We start from the raw sequence: 22597 nt of genomic DNA, 5'->3' as shown, positions 1-22597 counted from the left end.
CCCCGCTCCCTGCAACCTGCATGGCCAGGAGCTCAGTCCTGTCGTCCTCCTCCAAAGGGAGGGTCAGACTCCACTTCTAAGGCAAAAAAGCTGGGGTTTCACTTGTTGGGGTGGGGAGCAGCCAGGCCTCCAGGGGGCGCCAGGGAGGCAGCGGGCAGCTCTCCTCCTACACCAAGGCTGGGCGCCTTGGCAGAGCAGGGGCAGGGGAGCTCGGCAGAGAACCCAGAGTACCCTCTGTCCTAGGGAACATTGCTCCCCAGGAGCTACAGAGCAGACCGTCCTCCTCCTATGTGGTGGCCAGGTAAAGCAGGTCTCAACCAAGAAGGGAACAGCGGGTGGGGACAATGCTAAGAAAGCGAGACCCTGGGGTATTGAACCACCTGTGCTCACACAGAAGCAAGGACACTGACACCAAGGGCTGGCAAGCCTGCAGGGTGCCTCCCCTGACCCCCACAACCTGTCCAGAGCACTGTACTCACCCTCCTCTTTTCAATTACAGGTTGAGTATCCCTAACCTGAAAATCCAAAACCTGAAATGCTCCAAAATCCAAAACTCTTTTGAGCACCCGCCTGATGCTCCAAGTGGAAAATTCCACACCTGGCTTTTTGTAACATGTCGCAGTCAAATGCAGGTGCACTCAAAATGCTGTATAAAATTACCTTGGGGTTACGTGTCTAAGATGAATCTGAAACATAAATGAATTTCGTGTTTAGACATGCATCTCATCTCCAAGATAGCTCATTCTGTGGATATTCCAAAACCCAAAACACTCCTGGTCCCAAGAACTCAGATAAAGGATTTCCACCTGCAATAAACCCTTAACTTTAGAATAGCTTTAGATTCGTAGAAAGTTGGTGCAGAGATTGCTCATGCACTCTGCAACCACTAGCAACACCTGTAACTCTTGAGCATTTGTTACAACTACTGAGCCAATACTGATACATTGTTAACCAAAATCCATATCTTCTGTAAATCCCCCTCATTATTCCCTAATATCCTCCCTATCCCCCAGGTACCAGGGATTGAACCCAGGGGCATTTAACCACTGAGCCACATCCCCACCCCTTTTTATATTTAGGGCTCACTGAGTTACTTAGGGCCTAAGTTGCTCAGGCTGGTTTTGAACACGAGCCTGCCTCAGCCTCCTGAGTCACTGGGATTACAGGTGTGTGCCACCACACCCAGCCTAATGTCCTTTTTTGCTCCAGGGTCCCATCAGGACATGACACTGCATTTTGTGATCTGTCTCTGAAGGTTACCCTGGTCTGTTCCTCCTCCGTCGTGGTTTCTCAGACCTTCCTTAGTGGTTTTGTGGGGGACTGGTCAGGTCTTTCGTAGACTCTGCTTCAATTTGGGCCTGTTCTTCTCATGGTCAGACTGGGCTCCTGGACTTGGGAGAGGACGATGTCCGAGGTAAAGCACTGTCTCCTCACACCAGGTCGAGGCTATATACTGTGGCATGACATCCCTGTTGAGGTCTGACTGTGGTCACCAGCCTGTGACAGTGCTGGTCAGGTTTTCCTTGCTGTCAGGTTACTCTTTCCCTCTCTCCATGCTGAACTCTTTAGGAAAAAGTCACTGTGTGCAGCCTACATTAAGGAGTAGTGGTAAACTCCACCTCCTCACCGGTGAGGAAGCTACGTGAATCATCCAGAATCCCTCTGCACAGATGAGCTCATCTCCCTGATTTGTTTACTTACCAGCATGGACTCAGGGATATTTGTTTTGTACTTTGGGTTATAATTTAATGCTCAATTATTTTTCGTGTTGTTCAAATTGCCCCGTTCTGACCACTGGGGGCTCCTTCCATTGACTCCTGTGTCCCTTTAAAGCGCTCCCAAGTTTGGGGGCTTTTTGTGCATTTGGTTTTTGGCTTTATGGGTCTTGGTTACTTTCTGGCACTACAAAGTACTCCAAGCTCCTCAGATGGGGGAAGCATGGCTGGAAGGCAGGTGGATGGCCACAATGATCTCTCCTGCCCTTCTTCAGGCCAACAAAGATGACAGCAATGTGGAGGTTCAGGCCCTTAGATCAGGCCTTTGTCTCTGTGTCCTGACCCTCCTGACAACAGGACGCAAGGACGCTGCAGATGCCCTGGGTACCAGAGACACCCTGCATGTCACCTGGTCTCAGACGCCCTTCTTTTATGCCTTTATAATCACTGGTGACAGGTGGCAATTACAATGTGGCAGTCACCACCTGGGCAAGGTGGAACCTCTTCCCTATGTCTGGTGGCTTCGCACAGCAACCACAACCTCTGATCGATTCAGATAGTAACTGTCTGAGGAGGGATGAGATCCTGGTGGCTGCCTGGAAACCTCTGGACAGCTCCCTGGGAGACCAGGTGGGCCCCCGCATCAAGCTTGCAGATTGGGTGCTGTGGCTCGGATGGAAACACGGAGATGACCGTGCAGCAGTCACGCTGCCCTGCTCCTGATGGCGGCCAACAGTGCTGTGGGAGGAGTCCTGGTTCCAACAGCTCACTGAGAGGGACCTGAAGGGGTGGGCCTCAAAGTGCAGGAGGAACCGGAAACCCTGAGCTCCTTGTGCCATCACAGCTGCACACTCCCAAGAATAACAGGACAAAACCCGAGTCCCCGGGAGGCTGAGGCTCCTCTGAAGGGATAGAAACATGCTAGGTGATGGGAAAGCACGAGAGCAGACTTTAATCAGGAGCACATATTTTTCTTTTTCTTTGTAGTACTTGGGATTGAACCCAGAGGTGCTCTACCACTGAGCTACACCCTCAGCGCTTTTAATTTTTTTATTTTGAGACAGGGACTTGCTAAGTTGCCCAGGCTGACCTTGAACTTGAGATCCTCCTGCCTTCACCTCCAGAGTCGTTGGGAATAGAGGCATGTGCTACCGTGCCCAGCTTACTTTTTTCTTTCTTAGGTACATAAAATAATGCAGCATCTGACAACAGTGTCTTCTTACAGTTGATGAAATGTGTTAAGTCTGTGTTCACACCTCTTATTTGGTATGGTATACACAGGTACCAAAGGTGTTTTTCCCGTGTGGATGAGTAGATATGTTCATGTGCTCGGGCATACATGTCACACGTGTGTATGAGTGTGTGTGTGTGTGTGTGTGTGTGTGTGTGTGTGTTTCTGTGTGTGTGTGGTATGGATAAACGTCAGCAATATGCTGCTGTCTATGGTCTGAGACCCCTGCCCTCACTGGCCCGTGGACTGAGCCACACTGTAACCAGGCCAGGCCAGGTTTCCCCTGGGACTGAGCACAGACCTCACCAGGCACCACACTCCCTGTTGTGACGCATTGGCAAGCCCTGTCCCCATGGTCACTATTGAGGTCTTGGAGAATGGCCGCAGGAGGAGGGTGCTAGGTCACCTGAGTTGTTTCCTGTTGATACATGTCCCCTCATCCAAGTTCATGACATGGCTCTGTATTTCCAAGGGCTGGTGTGGGCTACAGCGAACAGCGTCAGCTGCCTTCTAACCAACACACTTCTGAAAGGTGTGGCTGTCTCTGGGACTCCCTGGAGCCTACAGGCTGGCCTGGCCCATTCCCCTGGGAGCCAAATGCTCAGTCCACCTCACACCCAGGCTGTTTGGGCAGGGTGGCTCCAGAAGGCACAGGGACGGAACCACCCAGCCCAACAGAGTCCCTTTCACAAGCCCACAATGCTGGGCATTTATCCCCCACAACCTATTTGTAAAACGCGGCAGCCTTTATGTGCGAGCTGGCCTGGGTGTAAACAGGCAGCCTGGGGGCCCAGACGCCTGAGCCCTGCCACCCCCCACAGCTGCAGGAGCTCACCTCCCTGAGCCCAGCTGCACTCACCTGTGGGTGTGGAGGAAACACACCTTCCTAAGGTTGGAGGATGGAAGAGCTGACCCAGAGCACATGCTCAGTCAACAAGCTCTGTTAGTTTAAGACTCTGCTTTCCAGTTTGGGAGCCCTTTAGGTCATCCCAGAAATAGTCTCAGAAGTCTCACCTCCAACAGGTGGGCTCCAGTACCGGGAAGCACTTGGTGGACCATCAAGCTCGCCTCCCTTGGAAGTACTCCTTATTAAATGTCTCTCATGACAGAACTGCAGCACTCATCCTTTCTCCTGGATAAGCAACTGTTTTGAAGATGTAAATACCTGCACACAGCATCTGCTGTGAATACCATAGGGCAGGGGTCTCCACTTGCCGCCACCCACAAGGTTGATAATTGTTGATAGCGGGGAGCTGCCTGTCCACCATAGGGAGTTCAGCAGCACTCCTGGCCTCTACCCCCTAGATGCCAGTAGATCCCCTCCTCCAGCTGTAACAACAATAATAGCAATGAAAATCTCTCCAGCCAGGCATGGTGGTGCACACCCATAATCCTAGCGGCTCTGGAGGCTGAGGCAGGAGGATCTCGAATTCAAAGCCAGCCTCAGCAACTTAGCACGGTGATAAGCTACTCCGTGACATCCTGACTCTAAATAAAGTATAAAAAAGGGGCTGGGGATGTGGCTCAGTGGTTAAGCGCCTCTGAGTTCAATTCCTGGTATAGAAAAAAAAAAAAAGAACTAGTGCCTTGGGCTTGGGGTGTGGCTCAGAGGTAGAGCACTTACCCTAGAGGCCCGGAGTTTGATTCTGAGCACTTCCAAAAAGGGGGGGGGGGAAACACTGCCTTAAAGTGAAGGTGTTTTTGCCTCTAATAAGGCCATGGAAGGTATTTTGGAAGAGACAAAAAAAAAAAAGGAAAGAACCAAAACAGGGAGGGGAGGATTTGAAGGTCTGCATCCCACCAATGTCAGGGAGAAAGAGGCCCTTTCCAGGTTTACCTGCACCCCAAAGGAAAAGGTTTGTCAAATACCCTCCCTCAGCACAGAAGCAGTGTTTGGGGGGCTCCAAATCAGCCTTTATGATGATATTTGACACATGTCACATGCCAAAAAAATGCCACCTTAATAGACTGAGACCACCAAGACCCTGGTCCGACAGCCGTGGGCACTGAACCTCCTAGGTCTAGGAGGGGTGTGGAGCTCTTCCAAGTGGGCGCCTGGGTGGGTCCCAGCAGATCAACAGAGCTGGTAGCTCATATGATTGGCAGAGGCACCAGCCAACATCTCCCAGGCAACCGGCCCCAACACCATTGTACTGTCAGCCAGGTGAGGCAGGCGGGGAGCAGAGAGGCGGGCTGCCGAGGGGTCCCAGGGAGAACAGGCTGGCAGCATCCAGCTGCAGCCTGTGTGGGTGAGGAAGGATGAAAGGGCCTCTTTGTCTCTCCTCTCCTTTTCCCTCTTCTCCGGCTCCAGGCCCTGGATCCCCACATCCAAGGCAGCTCCCCTGGGCAAGGAGAGGGTCCTGGTAGCACCTGGCAGGCACAACCAGGATCCAGGAACTGGAACCTGCCCAGGGGAGAGGCTCTGGTAACTGACTCCCTAGGGGAACCCATCATAGGCAGACACTCCTTCTAGAAAGACACCGCACTCTTCCCACCTCCCAGCTGTGAGCTGGGGTCTCCCATCTCCCCGTCCTCAGAGCTGCTTGAGGTCAAGCTCTGCGGTGCGACAAAACAGAGGGGGTATGATCTCTGGACTCAGAGAGATGGGCCCCCAAAGCCTGCCTCTGTCACTCATGAGCTGTGCAGATTCTGAGCCAGGGCTTGGCTGCTCCCCGACCCTCAGAGGAGGCAAAAGGGATGAGGCCGCACAAGGCTTCAGGTGGGGACTCACCGAGTCATCTGTCAGTGTGGGCTCCACAGGCCACAGGGGGCTGGCTGGAGCAGCTCCCTCTCTGCTGGGGCCCTCCACTGCCCACCACAGCCTCCACTGACCTTGGCTACCCTCTCTTCCCCAAGAGAAGGAACACCATCAGGACTCTTCCTCCTGCTCTGGACACCTGAGCCTGTGCTGCCTCACGTACTGTCCCTCCACAGCCAAACCTCCAAAGCTCTCTGCTTGCTTCTGCCACCTGTCCCCACGCAGCTCAGGCTGCCTCCAGGACCCTGCCTGCTGTCAATGTCAGGGAGAAGGAGTCCCTGGAGGCCTGGCCATCACACTCCTCACCCGGTCAGTCTCCCCCCCCCCAAGGCTGGCTTGGCTCTCACCCCTCCAGAAAGCCTTCCTCCCTCCAAGTCTACAGAGACGCCCCCTCTAAGCCCCTTAGGCACTGTCCTCGATGGTTCCCTAATTGTTCCAGATTGAGGTTTATCTGCGGCCAGACCAAAGCTTCTAGAACCGAAGTCTGTGTCAACAGGCACTCACTAAATGCTAGAAGCCCTCGGGAAAGTGACCTAGTAAAATGGGCAAACTGAGGCACAGAGACAGGTCCACCCATGGACGGAGGCAGTAGAGGCAGAAAGAAGTCTCCTCAGAGCCTCCCTGCCTGGCTAACAGCAGCAAGTTCTAGGAAGTGAGGCCACCAGAAATCCTCTTGGGGAGCCTCATGCCATAAAGAATGACCCCTGGAGCCTGTGTAAGCAAGGTCACCACCACCTCCTCATCTCCTCTGTCTAAAAATCCATTTGCCTGGTCTAAAGAAGCCAATTTGTCCTTCTGGGGGCCTCTTCTCCTCTTTCTATTTCTCTCCCTACTAAGTTGGTTATAGATCCCCAAATGGAGACCACCCTTCACTCACTGAGCAGGCCCTCCAGGGCTGAACCTAAGGCCTCCCCCCGATGCCTGGTCAGCCACGACATCACCACCTGGCACGAGGTTCCTGAAGGGTGAGCTCTTGGGGGACAGAGCAGAACCCCCATCCCGGGCCCATGGGAGCCCCCTGAGTTACAGACAGTCCACAGCAGCCCTTCATGAGGTTCCTGGGAGACTTGAATAAGTGAGGTCAAGCTCATAAAGAATCCGATTCTCAGAAAACCATTCTAACGATTACTGCAGCGACCCACTGGCCACTGCCGGGGACACATGGCAACGCCACCCCTGAGCGCAGGGGCTCCACAAGCCCTCTGAGTGCGCTGGGGAGTGGTGCGAGTGACTGAATCCAGAGACGCTCTTCTTCTGTCTGCTTGCTTCCTGGGAATGGCTCCTACTCCACCTCATTCCCACATGCAGTGTTAGGCTCTGACCTGGTGCGTCCACAACCCTGTCTTGAGAGCAGTGAGTCCAGGGATGGCCATGACGTGCCCTGAGAGGACCAGAGGGTCCCTTTAGCCTCTAGGTCCAAGGAGCAGGAGGTGTGAGCATCTCCACCACAGGAGAGAGCCTGTCTCCTGTTGGTTCCCACCACCAAGAACAGAGAGAGGAGAGGATGCCTGAGGCTGCAGTCCCACGGTCCCCAGAGCTGGCATGTCCTGCAGCTCTGACATGAACTCTGGGCACGCGAGCAGCTTCCTTCCAAGAGGTCCCCTCTTCCGCTGAAGTTGGTGTGAGCTGAGTCTCCCCTTGTAATCACAAGAGCCCGGAACACCCACCCCACCCTGCCCAGCAGCCAGGGGGCCTACTGAGGCAGCGAGGCACCTGCTCAGGATGGATGACACCAAGATTAGGCCTGAGGTCAGCGGGGAGTGGAGCCCCAGAAAGCCTATTCAGCTCTCCCGAACAGCCAAGTCCCTTAGGAAGCCAAGCAAGGGCTTCTCAATGGAGGTACACCCCAGGCGGGAAGATGAGGAAGAAGGAGCTCCCTCCCTGCCCTGGCACTCTCTAGGCCCCGCCCCGAGCTGGAATCCAGACAGCAAACCAGTCTCCTCACACCTAGTTCGCCTCCAACTCAGGGAAGGAGAACTTGAGCTTCGGTGGAAACTAGGCACGGTCCACCTCACACCACCCCACCCTCACCTCTGAATCAGGTTCTGAGGAAGCTACTCCAAACAGAGGGCTTTGCAGGTGACCAAGAGCCACCAGGCAAAACTCGCATCTCCCTGCACAAATCCCTTCTTGGCCTGTAGGGGTGAGGTGTCTGCCTCCCCCCCAGCCTAAACACCAGTGCAGTTCATTTGGGTATTTGCTTCAAAGTTCCTAATCACCATCGTTGTTTCTGCTCTTGGGTTTTCTTTTACAACATCTGCCCATTTCTCTCATTGGTTAAAGTAAAACCTTAAGCACGCATTTCTTATTTCTGTAGGACAGTCATGATTTTATCTTATTTTGGGAATTATCCTCGAACAAACGGAAGGGCTCTGGGGCTGAGACAGGGTCCAGCTCACACGCTGGGGTCTTGGGCCCTGGCTCTGGATCCGAGGGCCTGGGCCCTGGACCCTCTCAGGCATCCTAGGTTGTCCTCACGGCCTCTCCTGTTCTCCAGGCAGGGCCCAATCTGGCTCTCAGGTCGGCCTCCCACCAACGGGATTCGACCATGCAGTCCTGGGCTGGGCCCACCATCTGTAGGGCGTGGGGCGTCCAGGGGGCAATGTGTTCCCATTCATGGCCATTATCTCCTCCTTCCTCTTCCTCTCCCTGAGGGAGCCTTTGTTCGCATCCAGACACAGGCTCAGAGGAGACAGATAAGCATCCACACAGAGGTGTCCAGGGCCAGAGTTCCAGGGGCCTGCCCCTCCCCAGGCACCTGTCACCGGAGCTGATGCCAAGCCCTGCCCTTTGGTCCATGCCAGTGCTAGGGACAGCAATCTGCTGCCTTGGGCTGGGGGTGAGGTTCAGTGTGTGAGGTCCTGGGTTTGATCCCCAGAACCATGAGAGAAAGAAAAGGGGGCGGGGGGACGGAGGGAGGGAGAGAGGGAGAAAAGAAGGAAGAAATGAAGGGAGGGAAGGAGGAAGGGAGGGGAAGAAATTAAATCGAAGGAAAAAGAAATTTGCCTCCTTTTCCCGTGTTCTGCTCCTCTCGCGGACACTATTCACCTCCACATTGATCACTCACCTGCCAGGTCTCAGATACCCTGTTGGGTGCCACTGGGATTCCAGAAGCACCCCCCCTTGAGGGACTCACCTTCAGAGACTCGAGCAAAGAGCAACTTATACAGAAGACACAAAGACCAACAGAATAGCTAACGATAACGATGGCAACATCACCAGAGCACTTGCCATGAGCTGGGTGTACGTCGAAAACTGTATACAGAGCAGTGGCGCACGCTTGTATACAGTGGCTCTGGAGGCTGAGACAGGAGGATCGTGAGTTCAAAGCCAGCAAAAAACGAGGCACTCAGCAACTCAGTGAGACCCTGTCTCTAAATAGAATACAAAAGAGGGCTGGGGAGGTGGCCAGTGGTTAAGCACCCCTGGGTTTAATCCCTGGTACCAAAAAAAAAGTACACATATTTAACCTGCATGATGAACCCAAAAATAGATACCACAATGGAAAGTGGAGATGTCCAGGGGATTGACGTTAACAGCACTAACTGAATCCAATCCCTCCCTGCCTCTGGAAAATTGTCTCTTTCACTGACAAATAGCATTTGGGTCAAAGAGCAGGCATGTGACCCAAGTCAGACCAGAGTCCTGCTGGGAATTTTCGCTTGGGAACTAGGGGAGAATCTTCTTTCATCTCTGTCCAGGGAGCGATGGGGATAGGCGTCGGGCTCAAGCTGCTGCTAGTGGCCAGAATCTGTCTTGTAGAAACTCAGAGAGAATCAGGATGTCACAGAGAGACAAAGACACGCAAACAGAGTCCCCGGGAGCCTCCACTTCCAACAACTCTTCAGCCAGCTCCAACAGTCCCTCCTGCAGCTCGACCCGTGAGCCACCAAATTACCCTATTTTTCTTAATCTAGATCCAGTTGACTTTCCAACACTTGTAACCTACAGAATCCTAATTGAGGTAGGCTCCTTGCTCAAGGTCACACAGGTAATCAGGGGCTACTCTCCCAGAAGCCACCTCGCCTAAGGTGCAGTCAGGTTATGGACCACCGGCAGCAGCGGCAGCACCCTGCGGTTTTATTACCTCCAGATGTTTCCAGGGGGCCTGGTATGACCGTGGAGTCGGTGATGCTCCTCAGTCGTCCATTCCCACTCCTGTCCCTGAAGTCACATCATTATCAACAGCCACTTACAGAGAGCTGCTACAGGAGAGGCCATGCTAAGCACCGTGAGCCGCATTTAATCTGCCCCGAAACCTCCTGTAGTAAGTCACATTGACGCTGCTCCAAAAGTGCAGGGACAGGGGCAGAGGCTGCAGCTGGGTGCTTCTGCACCAGGACTCGTTCAGCAGGGCCCGAGGTCCTGCACCCTCCACAGCACTGGGCCCTGCCTGGGACTGTTTCCACCTGGGGTCTTGCTTCACCAGGTTGGTCCCCATCCTTCCCAGGGCCATGGCCACAGGCAGCCAGATGAAGGCGCCCACCCAGAAGAGAAGCAGCACAAGCTCTGCCACCAACACCGAGACCCTCCTTGCTCTCTGCTCCCTGCTCCGCAGCCTGCAGGCCGCGGGGGCGCGGAGGTGTGTTTTGTTTGGCATTCACAGTGGTTTTTTATTTTAAAATTTAAAGGTTGGGAATTTTCAGTTAGAGACATGGATTTAAACTTTCCATAATAACTTTTTTTTAAAATACCTTTAAAAAATACATTTTTAGCTTTTCTTGAAAACTTGGCCTTTCTATGACCAGAGCCCCCCATCTGCAGGACAGAAGTGACAGATAAGCAATCAGATGGTGACAATAAACAGGGTGAGGAGTCCTTATTGGAAAGGGCTGGGACCAGAGTGGCACTGAGTAGCAGCCACCCCCCTTTGCACAGGGCAAGGGTCTCACCACGCATCTGCCGCCTGCCTCTCCCTCCTTCCTGGCGGGTCCCTGTGAACATCACAGTCTGCCTGGGAACAGGAAGCCCTCCACAGATGGACGGCTCTCTGCTGCCTCCCAGCAGGAGTTGAGCATTTTTTATACCTTTATTTTAGTTGTTTTTTATTTTTCTGTGGTGCCGGGGATGGAACCCAGTGCCTCGCGCATGCTAGGCAAGCGCTCCACCACCGAGCCCCGGCCCCGGCCCAGAGTTGGGCATTTTCTTAAGGGATGAACCTGAGGAAGTCCCTTCAGCTCCAGAGCAGGCACGTGCGGCCAAGTTCTGAATGGTCCAAGCCCAGAACCCCCTGTCCACAGGCTCCTGGCTGACGGCCTGGGGGCCCCCTCAGCACAGGTAGGTGCCCACGCCTGGGACGGATGTCAGGCCAGCCAGGCAGCCAGGTCACAGCATGTGGCTGGGAGGGGGTGCCCTCTGGCTGGGGAGCCAGCAGCGACTCCCCCACACCCTCCCTGGGAAACCGCAGGCCCGAGAGGCCAGCAGGACGGCCCGGCCCGCCCTCCCAGGGCACAGGGACACTCACGATGTTCATGAGGGTGAGCACGTAGTTCTGCACGTGCTCCTTGCCGTGGAAGCGAACCACCGAGTCGTCCACTGCCAGCAGCACCTCGATGCTGTAGCTGCCGGGCTTGGCATGGCGCCGCTTCCGCTCCGCGTCGCCCAGCCGGGCCCCCGCCAGGCCCAGCAGGTTGGGGAGGTCGCCCAGGCCGAAGGCTGGAACGAGATGGGAAGAGCGTGAGGCTGTGCTGCCCGTGGAACTGATTTCTAAGAACATTCACGTATCCACAGTTACAGGAGAAGCCCCGATGGGGGGCCAGGGCAGGGAGGTCGCCATGTCACCACTACCCTCCCAGCATGCACCAAGGGGAGTCTGCAGGAGGGGCCCCACCTCACTAGATGGATGGATGGGGGTGGGTGATGAGTGGGGGGTGGGCTGCCTTTAAGTCCGCGGCCTAGGGAAGGTGGTAGAGAAGAAGTCAGACGGGAACAATAAACCAGGTGGTGATCCCTTATTGGAATGTTTGGGACCAGAGTTTTTCAGATTTTGGAATATTTGTCTAGCCTTTGCCAGTCGAGCATCCCGAACCCAAAAATTGAGTGTGACAGCTCCTGATGGCTATGATGTCTATGCCCACCAGTGAGTGCATCAGCTCACACACACACACACACACACAAACACACACAATACTAGGAAAAAAGAGGGAAAGTCCCTAAGAAGGGAGGACAAGGGGCAAGTATATTCTCCAGGGAATGGGGAGAAATAACGGCCACCTCACGATGTGAGCAGAGTCTGGAAATTTCAATGCTGCAAGTGAAATACTGGACTTGATCCCTGGGACCCTCCAGGTCTGTCCAACAGAAGCTCAGAGAAGTTACCTGATTTACCCTCAGTCACACAGCATGTTAAAGGCAAGAGCCCAGTTTACACCTATGTCTCTCCCTCCTCCGTTACCACGCCATACCAAGGCCCACCCAGATTTCCCTCCCAGCAGACATGTGGGGAATTAAAGGGAAAGGGAGCTGACATCAACCATAGATGCTGGAAATGTCCCACCCACATTCTTCTATGTGTCCCTCCTCCATCCGGCCCTCAGGGCCACACCAGGGGCCCACCAGACCTGGGAGGCTCCGATGAGCCCACCCAAGAAGCCCCAAGTGAATATAAAGTGGTGCAGTTGCTTTGCAAGAACAACTGGCGGTTCCCCAAAAATTTGAACCTAGACTTGCCATATGACCCATTAATTGCACTCCTAGGTACATACCCAGGAGAACCGAAAGCATATGTTCACATAAAACTTGCACACAGACACTCAGAGAAGCACCGTCCTAAAAGCCGAGCGTGGAAACCATCCAACTGTGCTGATGAATGGGCAAATAAAAGGTGGTATATTCATATAATGGAATATCACTCAGTCATAAAAGTGAGTGAAGAGTTAATGCACACCAGAATGGGGAAGAACCTTGAAAACTGCTAAATAAAAGAAGCCAGTCACCACGGGCCACAGGTTGCATGATTCCATTTGCAGGAACATCCTGAACAGGAAGTTCACAGAGATTGAAAGTTGCCAGGACCTGGAGGGGGAGGAACAGAAGTGACTACTAAAAGGGGATTTTTATGGGGCTGATGGAGATGTTCTGGAATCGGAGAGGGTGATGGTTGCACAACAGGGGAAAAATGAATCTTTAAAATAGTTAAAATAGTGAATTGCGATTTGATTTTTAAAAAACAGCAGCGAGTTGGGCATAGAGGACGTGCCTGGAATCCCAGCTACTCGGGAGGTTAAGGCAGAGGGATTGCAAATTCCAGACCAGCCTCAGCCACTCAGCAAGACTTTCTCAAAATGAACAAATAAGAAGAGCTGGGGTTTAGCTCCGTGCCAGGGCACCCCTGGGTTCCTGGGTTCAATCCCCAGTGCCACAGATAAATAAACAAATGGTGGCAGCAGGCCTGGGGCAGGGCCAGAGCCTGGGCCACAAGACTGCACGCCCTGATCATGCCCAGTTCCCTCCTGGGGGCACTGGGGGAGGGAACGGGGTTACAGAACAGGCCCTGCTTGAAGAAGGGAAGACTGTTGGGAACAGGGGTCCAGGGCACAGCTGCAAGGCCAAGGCAGGTCCTCAGGCAGTCCCGAGGGTCTGAGTGAGGTGCTATGCACCCTGAGGTCCAGCCAAGCGAACTCCCAACTCTGGACTCAGGAGGGTCTTGATTTCTCACCGAGCCCTCCAGGGGAGCACTGCCTACCTCTACTTTGGGGCCTATCGAAGACGTGTGAGAGAGTGTGAGTGTGAAGAGGGGTGTGTTAGCATGTGCAGGCAGGAGTGCGTGCAGGGTATGAGAGTGTGTGGGTGTGTTAGTGCAACAGTGTGTGAGTGTGTGTCCAAGTGTAGGTGTACATAGTGTGTACATGGAGGTAGGTGTAAGTGTGTGTGTGTACGAGTTCATCTGTGTGTGTGTGTGTGTGTGTGTGTGTGTGTTAAGCAGCAGCCTAGGCCATAACCTGAGTGCAAGAGGAATAGTGCCCTCCGCCCCAAGTTCATGGGCATACATAAGACCCCTTTAAAGTGGGGGCCCAGGAGGCAGGAAGCCCCCAGGACTCAGCTAGGCTAGCAAGCCTGTTCAGTGGAGCCCTGAGCCCCCCTCCCGCTCCCCAGCATGGGAGAGGAGCCACGGAATGACGGGACCATGGAGCCTGAGTATCTGTCCTCCGCGACCTCCCGGCCTGCATGGGGAAGGAGCAAGAAGCAGCAGCACTCCAGGGCCTGACGGACTAGGGGAGGGGGCACCTGACAGGACGGGGACAGGCAGAGATAGGGCTGCCCAGGCTGAGGGCAAGTCCTCCAAGGCTGGCTGCTGACCTGCTCTGGGCCATTTCCTTCCCTCCAGGCTGAGAAGCAGACCCTGAGCCGGAGGAAGCCTTTCCCCTCCCTCCAGCAGGTGACATGGAGAAAGGCGGGCCCAGGCACATGTCCCCACATGCAGGGTGCACGCCCACTGCTGCCCTCAAATCAGGTCACAGGTGTGCAAGAAAGTCCTCTATTGTCCCTTGTGTTTCTGAGGAAGGGCCACAGGTGGGCTGCCCACGCGAGTTTCAGCCTGGGGTGCGGAAGAGACACATGCCCGTTTCCCCACACCTGGACTCCGACTCTGGAGCTCAGCCCACCGCCAGGCCCGTGGGCAGATGAGGAGTTTCACCCTGGTTCACGGCAGTGGGGCTGGACTTCCTCAGGCCTCTCCCCAGAAGGAGGATTTATGGTCTATTGATTCAAAATTGGCCTCAAATGAAATCCAAGGGAGATTTATGGCCCTTCCCAGCCATGGTGGGGACAGTGCCCACCGCCAGCCGCCTCCTGAGCTCCATGCCAGTCCTCGGAGCTCGCACGCCCCAGGCCTGCAGAACCCTCTGTGGTTCCTCTTCTGAGTGACACTCAGGGAGCAGCTGGGGCTTCAAGGGAGGCATGTATGTGGGGACAGCTGGTTTCCAGGCATTCCTTCACGGGGCCCAGGCACGAGGGTGTGGCCCTCCCAGCACCAGATTCCACCCAGGTCTCGTCACCAACTCTTGGCCACAGGGGCTTCACGAGAAAGCTGAGTGTGACCTGAAGTTGGCCGCGGGCCCAGGACGAGCACCCGTCACGCTTGGTCTCATTCACTCAGCCATGCATGGGTCCGGAGTGCTGCCCGTGTGCAGGCCCCTCTGTTGGCCACCAGGATGCAGGGGTGCCCACCCTGACACGCCAGTAGTTACCCCCAGGAACAAGCGTGAGTGCTACCATTTATCAAGCACCTACTGTATGCCAAGTCCGTGCTGGGATTTTTATAGTCACTCTCATCAATACAAATACTATCTAGCAGGTAGACACTGATCGGGCCCATTCCCTGCTTAGGAAAACGAGGCTCAGAGACACCCAGGAGCTTGACAAGGGTCACAGAGCAGACAGTTGGAGGCAGGAGTTTGAAACGGGCCACTGGAGGCTAAGCTGATCTCAATGGCCTGACACCAGGCGCTTCCCCAAGCTCCTTGGGAGCTTCCTTCCCGCGGCTTCTACGGGGTGGAATTAGTGTTAGGGGAAAGACAACTGCAGCCACTCCACCTCCCGCCTTGCTCAGAGGTAGCCCTGGGGAGGAAGGCCAAGCCCCTCAGCGGGTCTAGAGGACCAAGGATCAGAGTTCAGGACATGAGTGGCTCCCGGGGACCCCATTCCAGCCAGTCGGAGAGGCTCCTCCAACCCACTGGGGTTTCTCGCTGGGACTGCGGGTCTGTGTGGCCCAGTCTCATTTTATAGGTGAGAAAACTGAGGCCGGGCACTGAGAGATTGAGGCCAGAAGTTACCCCAGAAGTGTAGACAAGGGTGGCGTTTGGGGCCCTGCCCACATCCTACCTTCATTGTGAAGGTCCCCGTGAGGCTCTGCCCACTCCCGCTGGACGGCTTCCCGGCGGTACACCACATGGGTCCTCCCGCTGGCCTCTGTCTCCTGCTGCCCTCGCTCCAGAGGCTCGATGAAGTAGTCGGAGCTGTCTGTGCGGATGAGGCCCGCCTGGCAGGGGTGCGGCCAGCAGGAGGGAAGAAAGAGAAGAGATGTGAAGACACGGCACAAGACAGGCGGGCGTCCATCAGTGCCAACGGGTGGCCTTTGGCAGGCCTCCTGGCCTGGGATCCAGGACGTCGTACTGGGTGAGGCCATCCCTACTTGGAGCAAAGTAGATCCACGTTGACTGTGAAGGACTCTGATAAAATTTAATTTGAACCAAGGGTCAGTGGCTCTAAAAGTGGCAGAAGTGTAAAAGTCACAAGGGATGAGCTCACACACCAAGGGCCACATCCAACCCAAGGACATCACGTGGATTTGGCCTTACCAGTGAGCAGAGTGGGAAATCCTAGCAACAAAGGCCGGTCACCTCTCAGGTGGGCGGTGGCCCCCACTCCAGTGTGAAGGGCCCCTGTGTCAGCAAGTGTAAAGCACGTGTGCACTTATGCCAGGGCAGGGGGCAGTTAATGCTCCCCCATGAGAAATGATTTCACACAAGACCACACATTCTGTTTTCCATCTAATTTTTTGCATGCATCAAAATATTCCCTTAAAAAAAAAAAAAAAACAGGGGTCAGCTGTGGAAATAAAAACATAATCTTAGCCAAGCCAGGCAAATGTGATATTAGCCACCAAGGAAGGCAATAATCAAAGGGGCCAATAAAACATAGAAATAGACGTGCGTTAACATATATGTGTTTGCCTGCAAATGTGGAGACAGGAGCACACATACACCTCGTCTGTGTGAGACCAGCCTACCTACCACAGTGCGTGGAAAAGATTAGGCGTTAATAAATAAATACGTGTGGGAACTGTTCACTCATTCAACAAACATCCACTGAGTGCGTACAGCATTCGGGGCATGGGGCATGTCAATTTCCAAAAGTCAACTGGACCCTGGCCATTTGCATTTCTTTTTCTTTCTGTTTCTTGCTTTGCTTTGCTTTGTTTTGTTGAGATGGGGAATCTTGCCATGTTGCCAAGACTGGCCTTGACCTCCTCGTCCTCCCATCTCGGCCTCCCAGCTGGACTACAGGTGTGCATCACCGCACCTGGCTCTGAACTCCCTTTTTAAAGCAGCCACTTTAGGCAACTCGATTGCACCCGTTTCTCCAGCTCAGCCTGTTCTGGAGCTGCATCAGGGAGTCCCTCCCGGTCCACTGAACAACCACCCCAGCAACAGCCCAGCTTTGAAACACCCTCTCACAGGAGTGGATGAAAATGAAAACACGCTTCTGGGTCAAAACCAAGAAGGCAGCCTTCCAGAGCTCATCACAGTCCCCATCAGGAGGTCGAGAATCTTCCAGGGAAAAGGGAAGCATTACTGTAATGAGTTTGCAGCTTCCCCAGGAACCATCTGATCAGATGACAAGCAGTGGCGTGCAAAGGTCCTGGGGGGGGGGGCGGGCTGTTAAAATGTCAGCATCGAGCCTTACACCGAGCACATTCTCATTCACTCAAAGCACTTTGTCTTTGCACCACTCTGAGCCCTGGGCAGGGAGGAAGAAGCAGCCTTTGGCTAGGAGTTGCTCTCTGAGTGACCAACTGTCCTGCCCAGTGCTAGGGTGGGGTGGGACCAGGTGTCCCAGAGGAGTCCTGAAGGATGGGTACGCACCAGGTTGCAAGAAATAAAAATCCAACTCGAACCCCTCTGGCCTGGAGGGGAATGTGTAGGCCCCATGACAAACCCCAGCAAGGTCAGGGACTGAAGGAAAGGCACCAGATGCCCTCGGCTGCCCCGCGTCAGCTCCATCCTCTCAGGCAGGTAGAGATTTGCTTGCAGACACATTTCCTTCTGCCACCAGAGACGAGACCCTCCCCTCACGGTCCCATAAGCACAATCCAAGGGAGGGCTGTGGGGTCCAGGTTGAGTCATATAGTCACCCTGGGATCGGCAGCCACCAGACATCCATAGCCAGAGGAGGGGGACAAATGCAGGGAAAGATGGGAGAAGTTGGTGGGGCTTCGAAAGCAGCCCACCTAGGATGGAAGGACATGCTACGTAGAGGGTCCCCTGGGCCACGATGTGCCTCTGCCACCTGCAGAACGAGGGAAGCCCGTCTTCAGGGTACGCCAGGGCTGGAGGACAGAAGGGACCGCGGGTGGTCTCCAGGGCACACGCCAGAACTGCTGCAGCCCTGTGGACATGAGGGCTTCTGAAGAGGCTCTGGGCCATGCCCCCCACCATGCCACCCTCCCTCCTGCACCACTGTCTGAACGGGAGGCTGGGGGCCATTCCTGCTCCCAGAACAGGCAAAGCCAGAGACCCTCCCTGCCCAGGCCCACCCAGAACCAGCCCAGGCAGGTGGCCTGAGGTGTCTGGCCCTCACCCCTCTCTGAAGCAGGCTGACAAGAAGAACCCTCCAGACCAGAAGGCAGAAGTCTCCCCCAAACCTCTGGGGCCCAGGCTGGACGCCTCACCCAGGCCCTCCTCTATTCTGGGACTTCGTTAACCAACCGCACGAAGGGGACCCCTCCAAACCTGCCAGTCCCTGCCTCAGTCCACATGGCCTCGTCAGTGGAACGAGTTCCAGAATGACCTGCACGGTGTAGGGCTGAGCTGTGAGCCGCTGCCTTCCGAGCCACAACGCCCCACGGACCCCAAGGGCCTCCCGCCCCAGCGACAAAACCAGCAGGGGCTCTTCCTTTGCTTGTCACCTCCTGTGACAGAGCGCTTCCTCCCTCCCACAACACACTCTGTGAGGTCACTCCTCACATTTACTGAGCCAAAGAGCACACCCTAAGATCCCGCCCTCTATAAACAGTCTTATTGTCACCGTTACTACTGACGGCAGTGCCCGCCGCTCACATTTACACAGATCATCTCACCATCGTTCGTGGGCGCGGCCTGTGGCACAGGCACTAATGTGAGGCCCATTTTGTGGATGAGCAAACACGTTCAGAAAGATTAAGTAATCTGCCCAAAGTCACCCAGCAAGGGTGAGCACGAGGACAGGACCAGCTCTGTGCAGCCCTTAACCACTCTGTTCCGTTACTTCAGGTCACCCCTGGACCTGCTTCTGCCCTCGTGGGCCACTGGGCACAAGGAAGCATGCCTTCCCTAATCCCACCTTCAGATCCCGGGCCAATGTATGACAGTGCAGGGCAGCGATGCGCCAGGGCAGCGATGCGCCTTCCTGCTCCAGGCAAAACCTTCCTGGTAGGCCGCCCACCCCCCACAGCACACAACCCGTAAGAGGAACAATCCCTTCCTGCTTCTCGGTGGCCTTGGCCTAAAAGGATTCTGAGCCCCACAAAGCCCCTTGGTGTCCCTCACTCAGCTCCTCCCTTCCACAGGTGGACTCCACAGGCTCCTGGCTCTGGTCCAGCCTCCCTGTCCCCAGGCCTCACCCCAGGGTGAAGACTCTGCCTGCCCTGGCTGTTGAGGACAAAGGAGCCGAGCAAGCTGGGAAATGAGTTTCTCACTTCCTTTGGGACTGTGTGTCCTACCAGCCTTTCCAGGGATCAAGGGCAGACCTTCCCCAGAGACTCTCCTTGTGCGGCCCGTGCACGGTGTCTGGGCCTGGCCCAGGTTCGGCTCCCCTGGGCCTCAGGGATGCCCGTCCTGGAGAGGACGGCAGGGCAAGGTCGGCCCTAGCGCCCAGCGCCAGCTATCATTAAACTTCATCAAGCACTCCTAGGTGTGACCCACCTGGGCGGCCTGCGCCCAGCCTGTCCCCACAGACCCCCGCTCCCCCTCTGCACCGTGAGAGGTTTGGCCCAAGTTCCCTTGAATCTCTGCCCTGGCCAGGAAGCCAGGCACCGCCCAGGGCAGACAGACTGGCAAGGAGAGCTTTCTGGCTCCCTGCCTCTTTACGAAATCACTCCCATTTCTCTCAATTTATGAGATGTTTATATTTCTGAAAAGTGGTGGTTAATTTGAAAGCACTAAAATCAAATCAAATTTCGGGATAAAAAATCAAGAATAAGTGGGAATATAAACTCTGGTAGGCCGGAAAATAAAAGCCAGCCATATCTATTTTCACCCACTTTTTTGCAAACAGTTCAAAAGAAGGAAATACACACTGGAAAGGCTCTTCATGCAATAAAAACAAAACAAAAAAATCACTGATGACATGCCATGGAGCCACATGCCACACGGCCCTCAGCCAGTCTCTCCATGAGCGGGCCTGGCCACCCCAGCCTTGATCTAAACTCCCTTTCATGTGGCCGTTCTTCGGTGTCTTTCCTGGGAGGTGGGTGGCTGGTTAGGGGTCAGGGTGAGGAGGACTACTTGAATTTTCCGTTGTAACTGGTGACATCATTTGATCCAGAGGCCTCCAGCCACACTCTCTGAGGTTTTCCATTCTAGGCTCCCCTCAGGGAGGCCCCAAGTCCAGGGTGTAATCCCAGGGCACTGAAGAAGACCTGGTCGCATGGTAAGTGGAGAGGTGAGGGCTGGCTTAGATATCCCCTGGTGACCTGCTCTGGGCCTCACTGAGCAAATTCAGTCGGTCACCAGTCGGTAGATGTCTGCTGGCAGAATGAAGTCCCAAATACGGTAGCACAGAGGGAAAGCCAAGTCACTTTGAGATCTGTACATACGTGCACATGCGTATGCGCAGATGTGTTCAGTTCTAAAGTTGCGTGTGCGTGCTTGTCGATCGGGAGGCAGGGGTGCACCGAGCCAACCAGCAGACCTCAAGGGAGGCAGAGGAAGAGATCCACGGGGACCAGAAACCTTCTCGGATGGACCAGAAGTCCAGGCTTAGACACGGGGCCTCTGACTGTGCCATCAGGTGCATAGACACGGGGCCTCTGACTGTGCCATCAGGTGCAGAGACAATGAGGAAGGACAATCTACAGTCCAGATAGGTCCAGATGGCTCTGAAAGGGTAGCCACAGGCCCTCTAGGAAGGGGCGTCCCGAGTCCCCTTGCTGTCCCCTTGGGTGCCCCAACCTTCCCTATATACCTAGAGAGGGGACCCATTTCAAGACGGCAGTCTGTGGAGCCAATCACGGGGTGGGCTGGGGCTCCTCCTCTTCCTCCTCGCAGGGCTGGCTTCTCTTGTGCCTCTCAGAAGAGAAAAGGCTGGAAAAGCTACCTGCTAGCCAGCCATCCGACCACTGCCTAAGGAGAGCCATCCCTCCTGAACTCGTTCCAGAAACTTCATCACGGGGGTCCTATTGCCACCGGGAACCCTGAGCTGGCCGTGCTGTCCCAGGTTCTAAGCTTCCAGCAAATCTAGCCTTGAAGCTGCTTCCTCTGAACAAATGAGAGGAAGCTGGAGTGTGGGGTGAGGAACAGAGATGGTTTCCACCAGGTTCCTGAGGGACGCTGGACGTCCCCCACCCAGCACCCTGCATCTCTCCCAGACACCTCCACCTCACTCTCTCCCTAGACCATGCGTCTCCTGCAACTGCTAAAACCTCGGCCACCTCGAGTGCAGTGCCTCCTTGCTTCCCACCACGGCCTGGCTCACTCAACTCAGCACAGCTAGCCCCCTCCCCCACCAAGGCCTCTCCCCTCCCCCACCAAGGCCTCACCCCCTCCCCCATGCCTCACACCTCGAGTTCCAAGATTCTCATATGAACACCCATAACTCTCTCCCCCAACCCATCCTGCTCTCCCAGAGAAGCTCCTCTGCCCCGGTCCAGCCCAACCACACACCCCTACTCCATGGTCACACATTGACGGAGGTGACACACGCAGGTATCCACGGCTCTCACCTGAAACCCAACCACATATCGCACGTGTGCGTGACGCTGGCTGGGGTCGTGCTGCATTCCCATGGTCCATGTCCGTTCCAGGTCTCCAAATGGCCAGACTCCCAGCACTGCCCCAGCCCCAACTCCAGGGCTCCCACCACCTGACTGCAAACAGCCCTCCCCCACTGGGCCCTCCCCCTGCACCCTGTGCTCAGGGTCACCTCCCTCTCGCCTCCTTAAGGGCTCAGCTCCTGCAATCAGTACCCTTCTTCCCAGCATCACATGCTGTCCCCTGTCCCTGTCCCTGTCCCTGCCCAGCTGCCACCCCAGGACACCACTTCCCTCCACAGCAGAAAGAGCTGGTACACCCACTCCCTCTGTGCCCCTCTACGCACCCCAAGTGACTTCTAGAGCCACTACTTCCTGGAGACTCCTCACCTGTGACCACTACGTGACCAAAGCTAGCGATCACTTCTTTTTCTGGTCTCCTCTAACCACACACTCTCCTGGGCATTTCCTCAATCCTGGCTTAAGAGACTAGGTATTCACAGGTGATTCCCAAATTACATCCGCAGCCCTGACTCCTCCCAGAAGTCCTTTTGTGATCATCCAACAGCCCAGGTGGAGTCCTGATCTCCATGGAACCCTGGTGTGACTCCCAGACTCACTCCTTTCCCTGTCTTTCCCATCTCTGCAAACAGCACTACCCTTTTCCTGCTTGCTCAAACCAAAATCAAGGGGGAAACATGAGCCCCAACCTCTGGTGGTTCCTGCAAAATGGGTTCAGCTGAAAACAGCACCCAGCGTAAACTGCAGGGTGCAGACCCCCCAGGGGTCAGGCTGGGCTGCTGTCTGTGGTTCATGACGAGGGAGGGCAGCCCCACCCTACACACCTGCCAGGACTCTTCAAGATGGCTCAGATCCCTTCTCCCGGCATGTCCTCACGTCTGCACAGAGCACCTACTGCATGCCAGGGCTGACGGGGTGGGGTGCAAAAAGACACCAGAGCGGCCTCTGCTCTCCTAATAAGGACTTGGATCTGGAATATATTTTAAAAACCCTTAAAACTTGATAATTAAAAGACAAATAACCCCATTTAAAATTGGGCAAGGGATCTGAATAGACATGTCTCCAAGGAATATATCTTAATGGCCAATAAGCACATGAAAAAATGTCCAGTATCATTAGTCACCAGGGTGATGCCAATCAAAACCACCCTTTACGCCCACTGAAATGGCTAGAGTCCAAGTCCGATAACAGCAAGGATGTGGAGA

The 22597-nt window shown here is 54.9% G+C and overlaps 1 protein-coding gene across 2 annotated transcripts in view; it reads right to left on the bottom strand.

The window, feature by feature from the left end:
- The window catches only part of Adamts14 (ADAM metallopeptidase with thrombospondin type 1 motif 14), a 72922-nt gene that overhangs the window by 34541 nt on the left and 15784 nt on the right, over positions 1-22597 (bottom strand). For both annotated transcript variants that reach the window (XM_077105375.1, XM_077105376.1), the window contains exons 3-4: positions 15527-15683; positions 11169-11359 (exon numbers count right to left, since the gene is read on the bottom strand). In XM_077105375.1, the coding sequence (XP_076961490.1) occupies positions 11169-11359; positions 15527-15683 (348 nt within the window). The remainder of the gene's footprint in view (positions 1-11168; positions 11360-15526; positions 15684-22597) is intronic.

Source organism: Callospermophilus lateralis, chromosome 15 (assembly GCF_048772815.1).
Source record: "Callospermophilus lateralis isolate mCalLat2 chromosome 15, mCalLat2.hap1, whole genome shotgun sequence".
NCBI classification, from domain to species: Eukaryota; Metazoa; Chordata; class Mammalia; order Rodentia; family Sciuridae; genus Callospermophilus; species Callospermophilus lateralis.
Note: the sequence above shows the minus strand (reverse complement) of the source record. Positions and strands in the feature narration are given on the sequence as shown.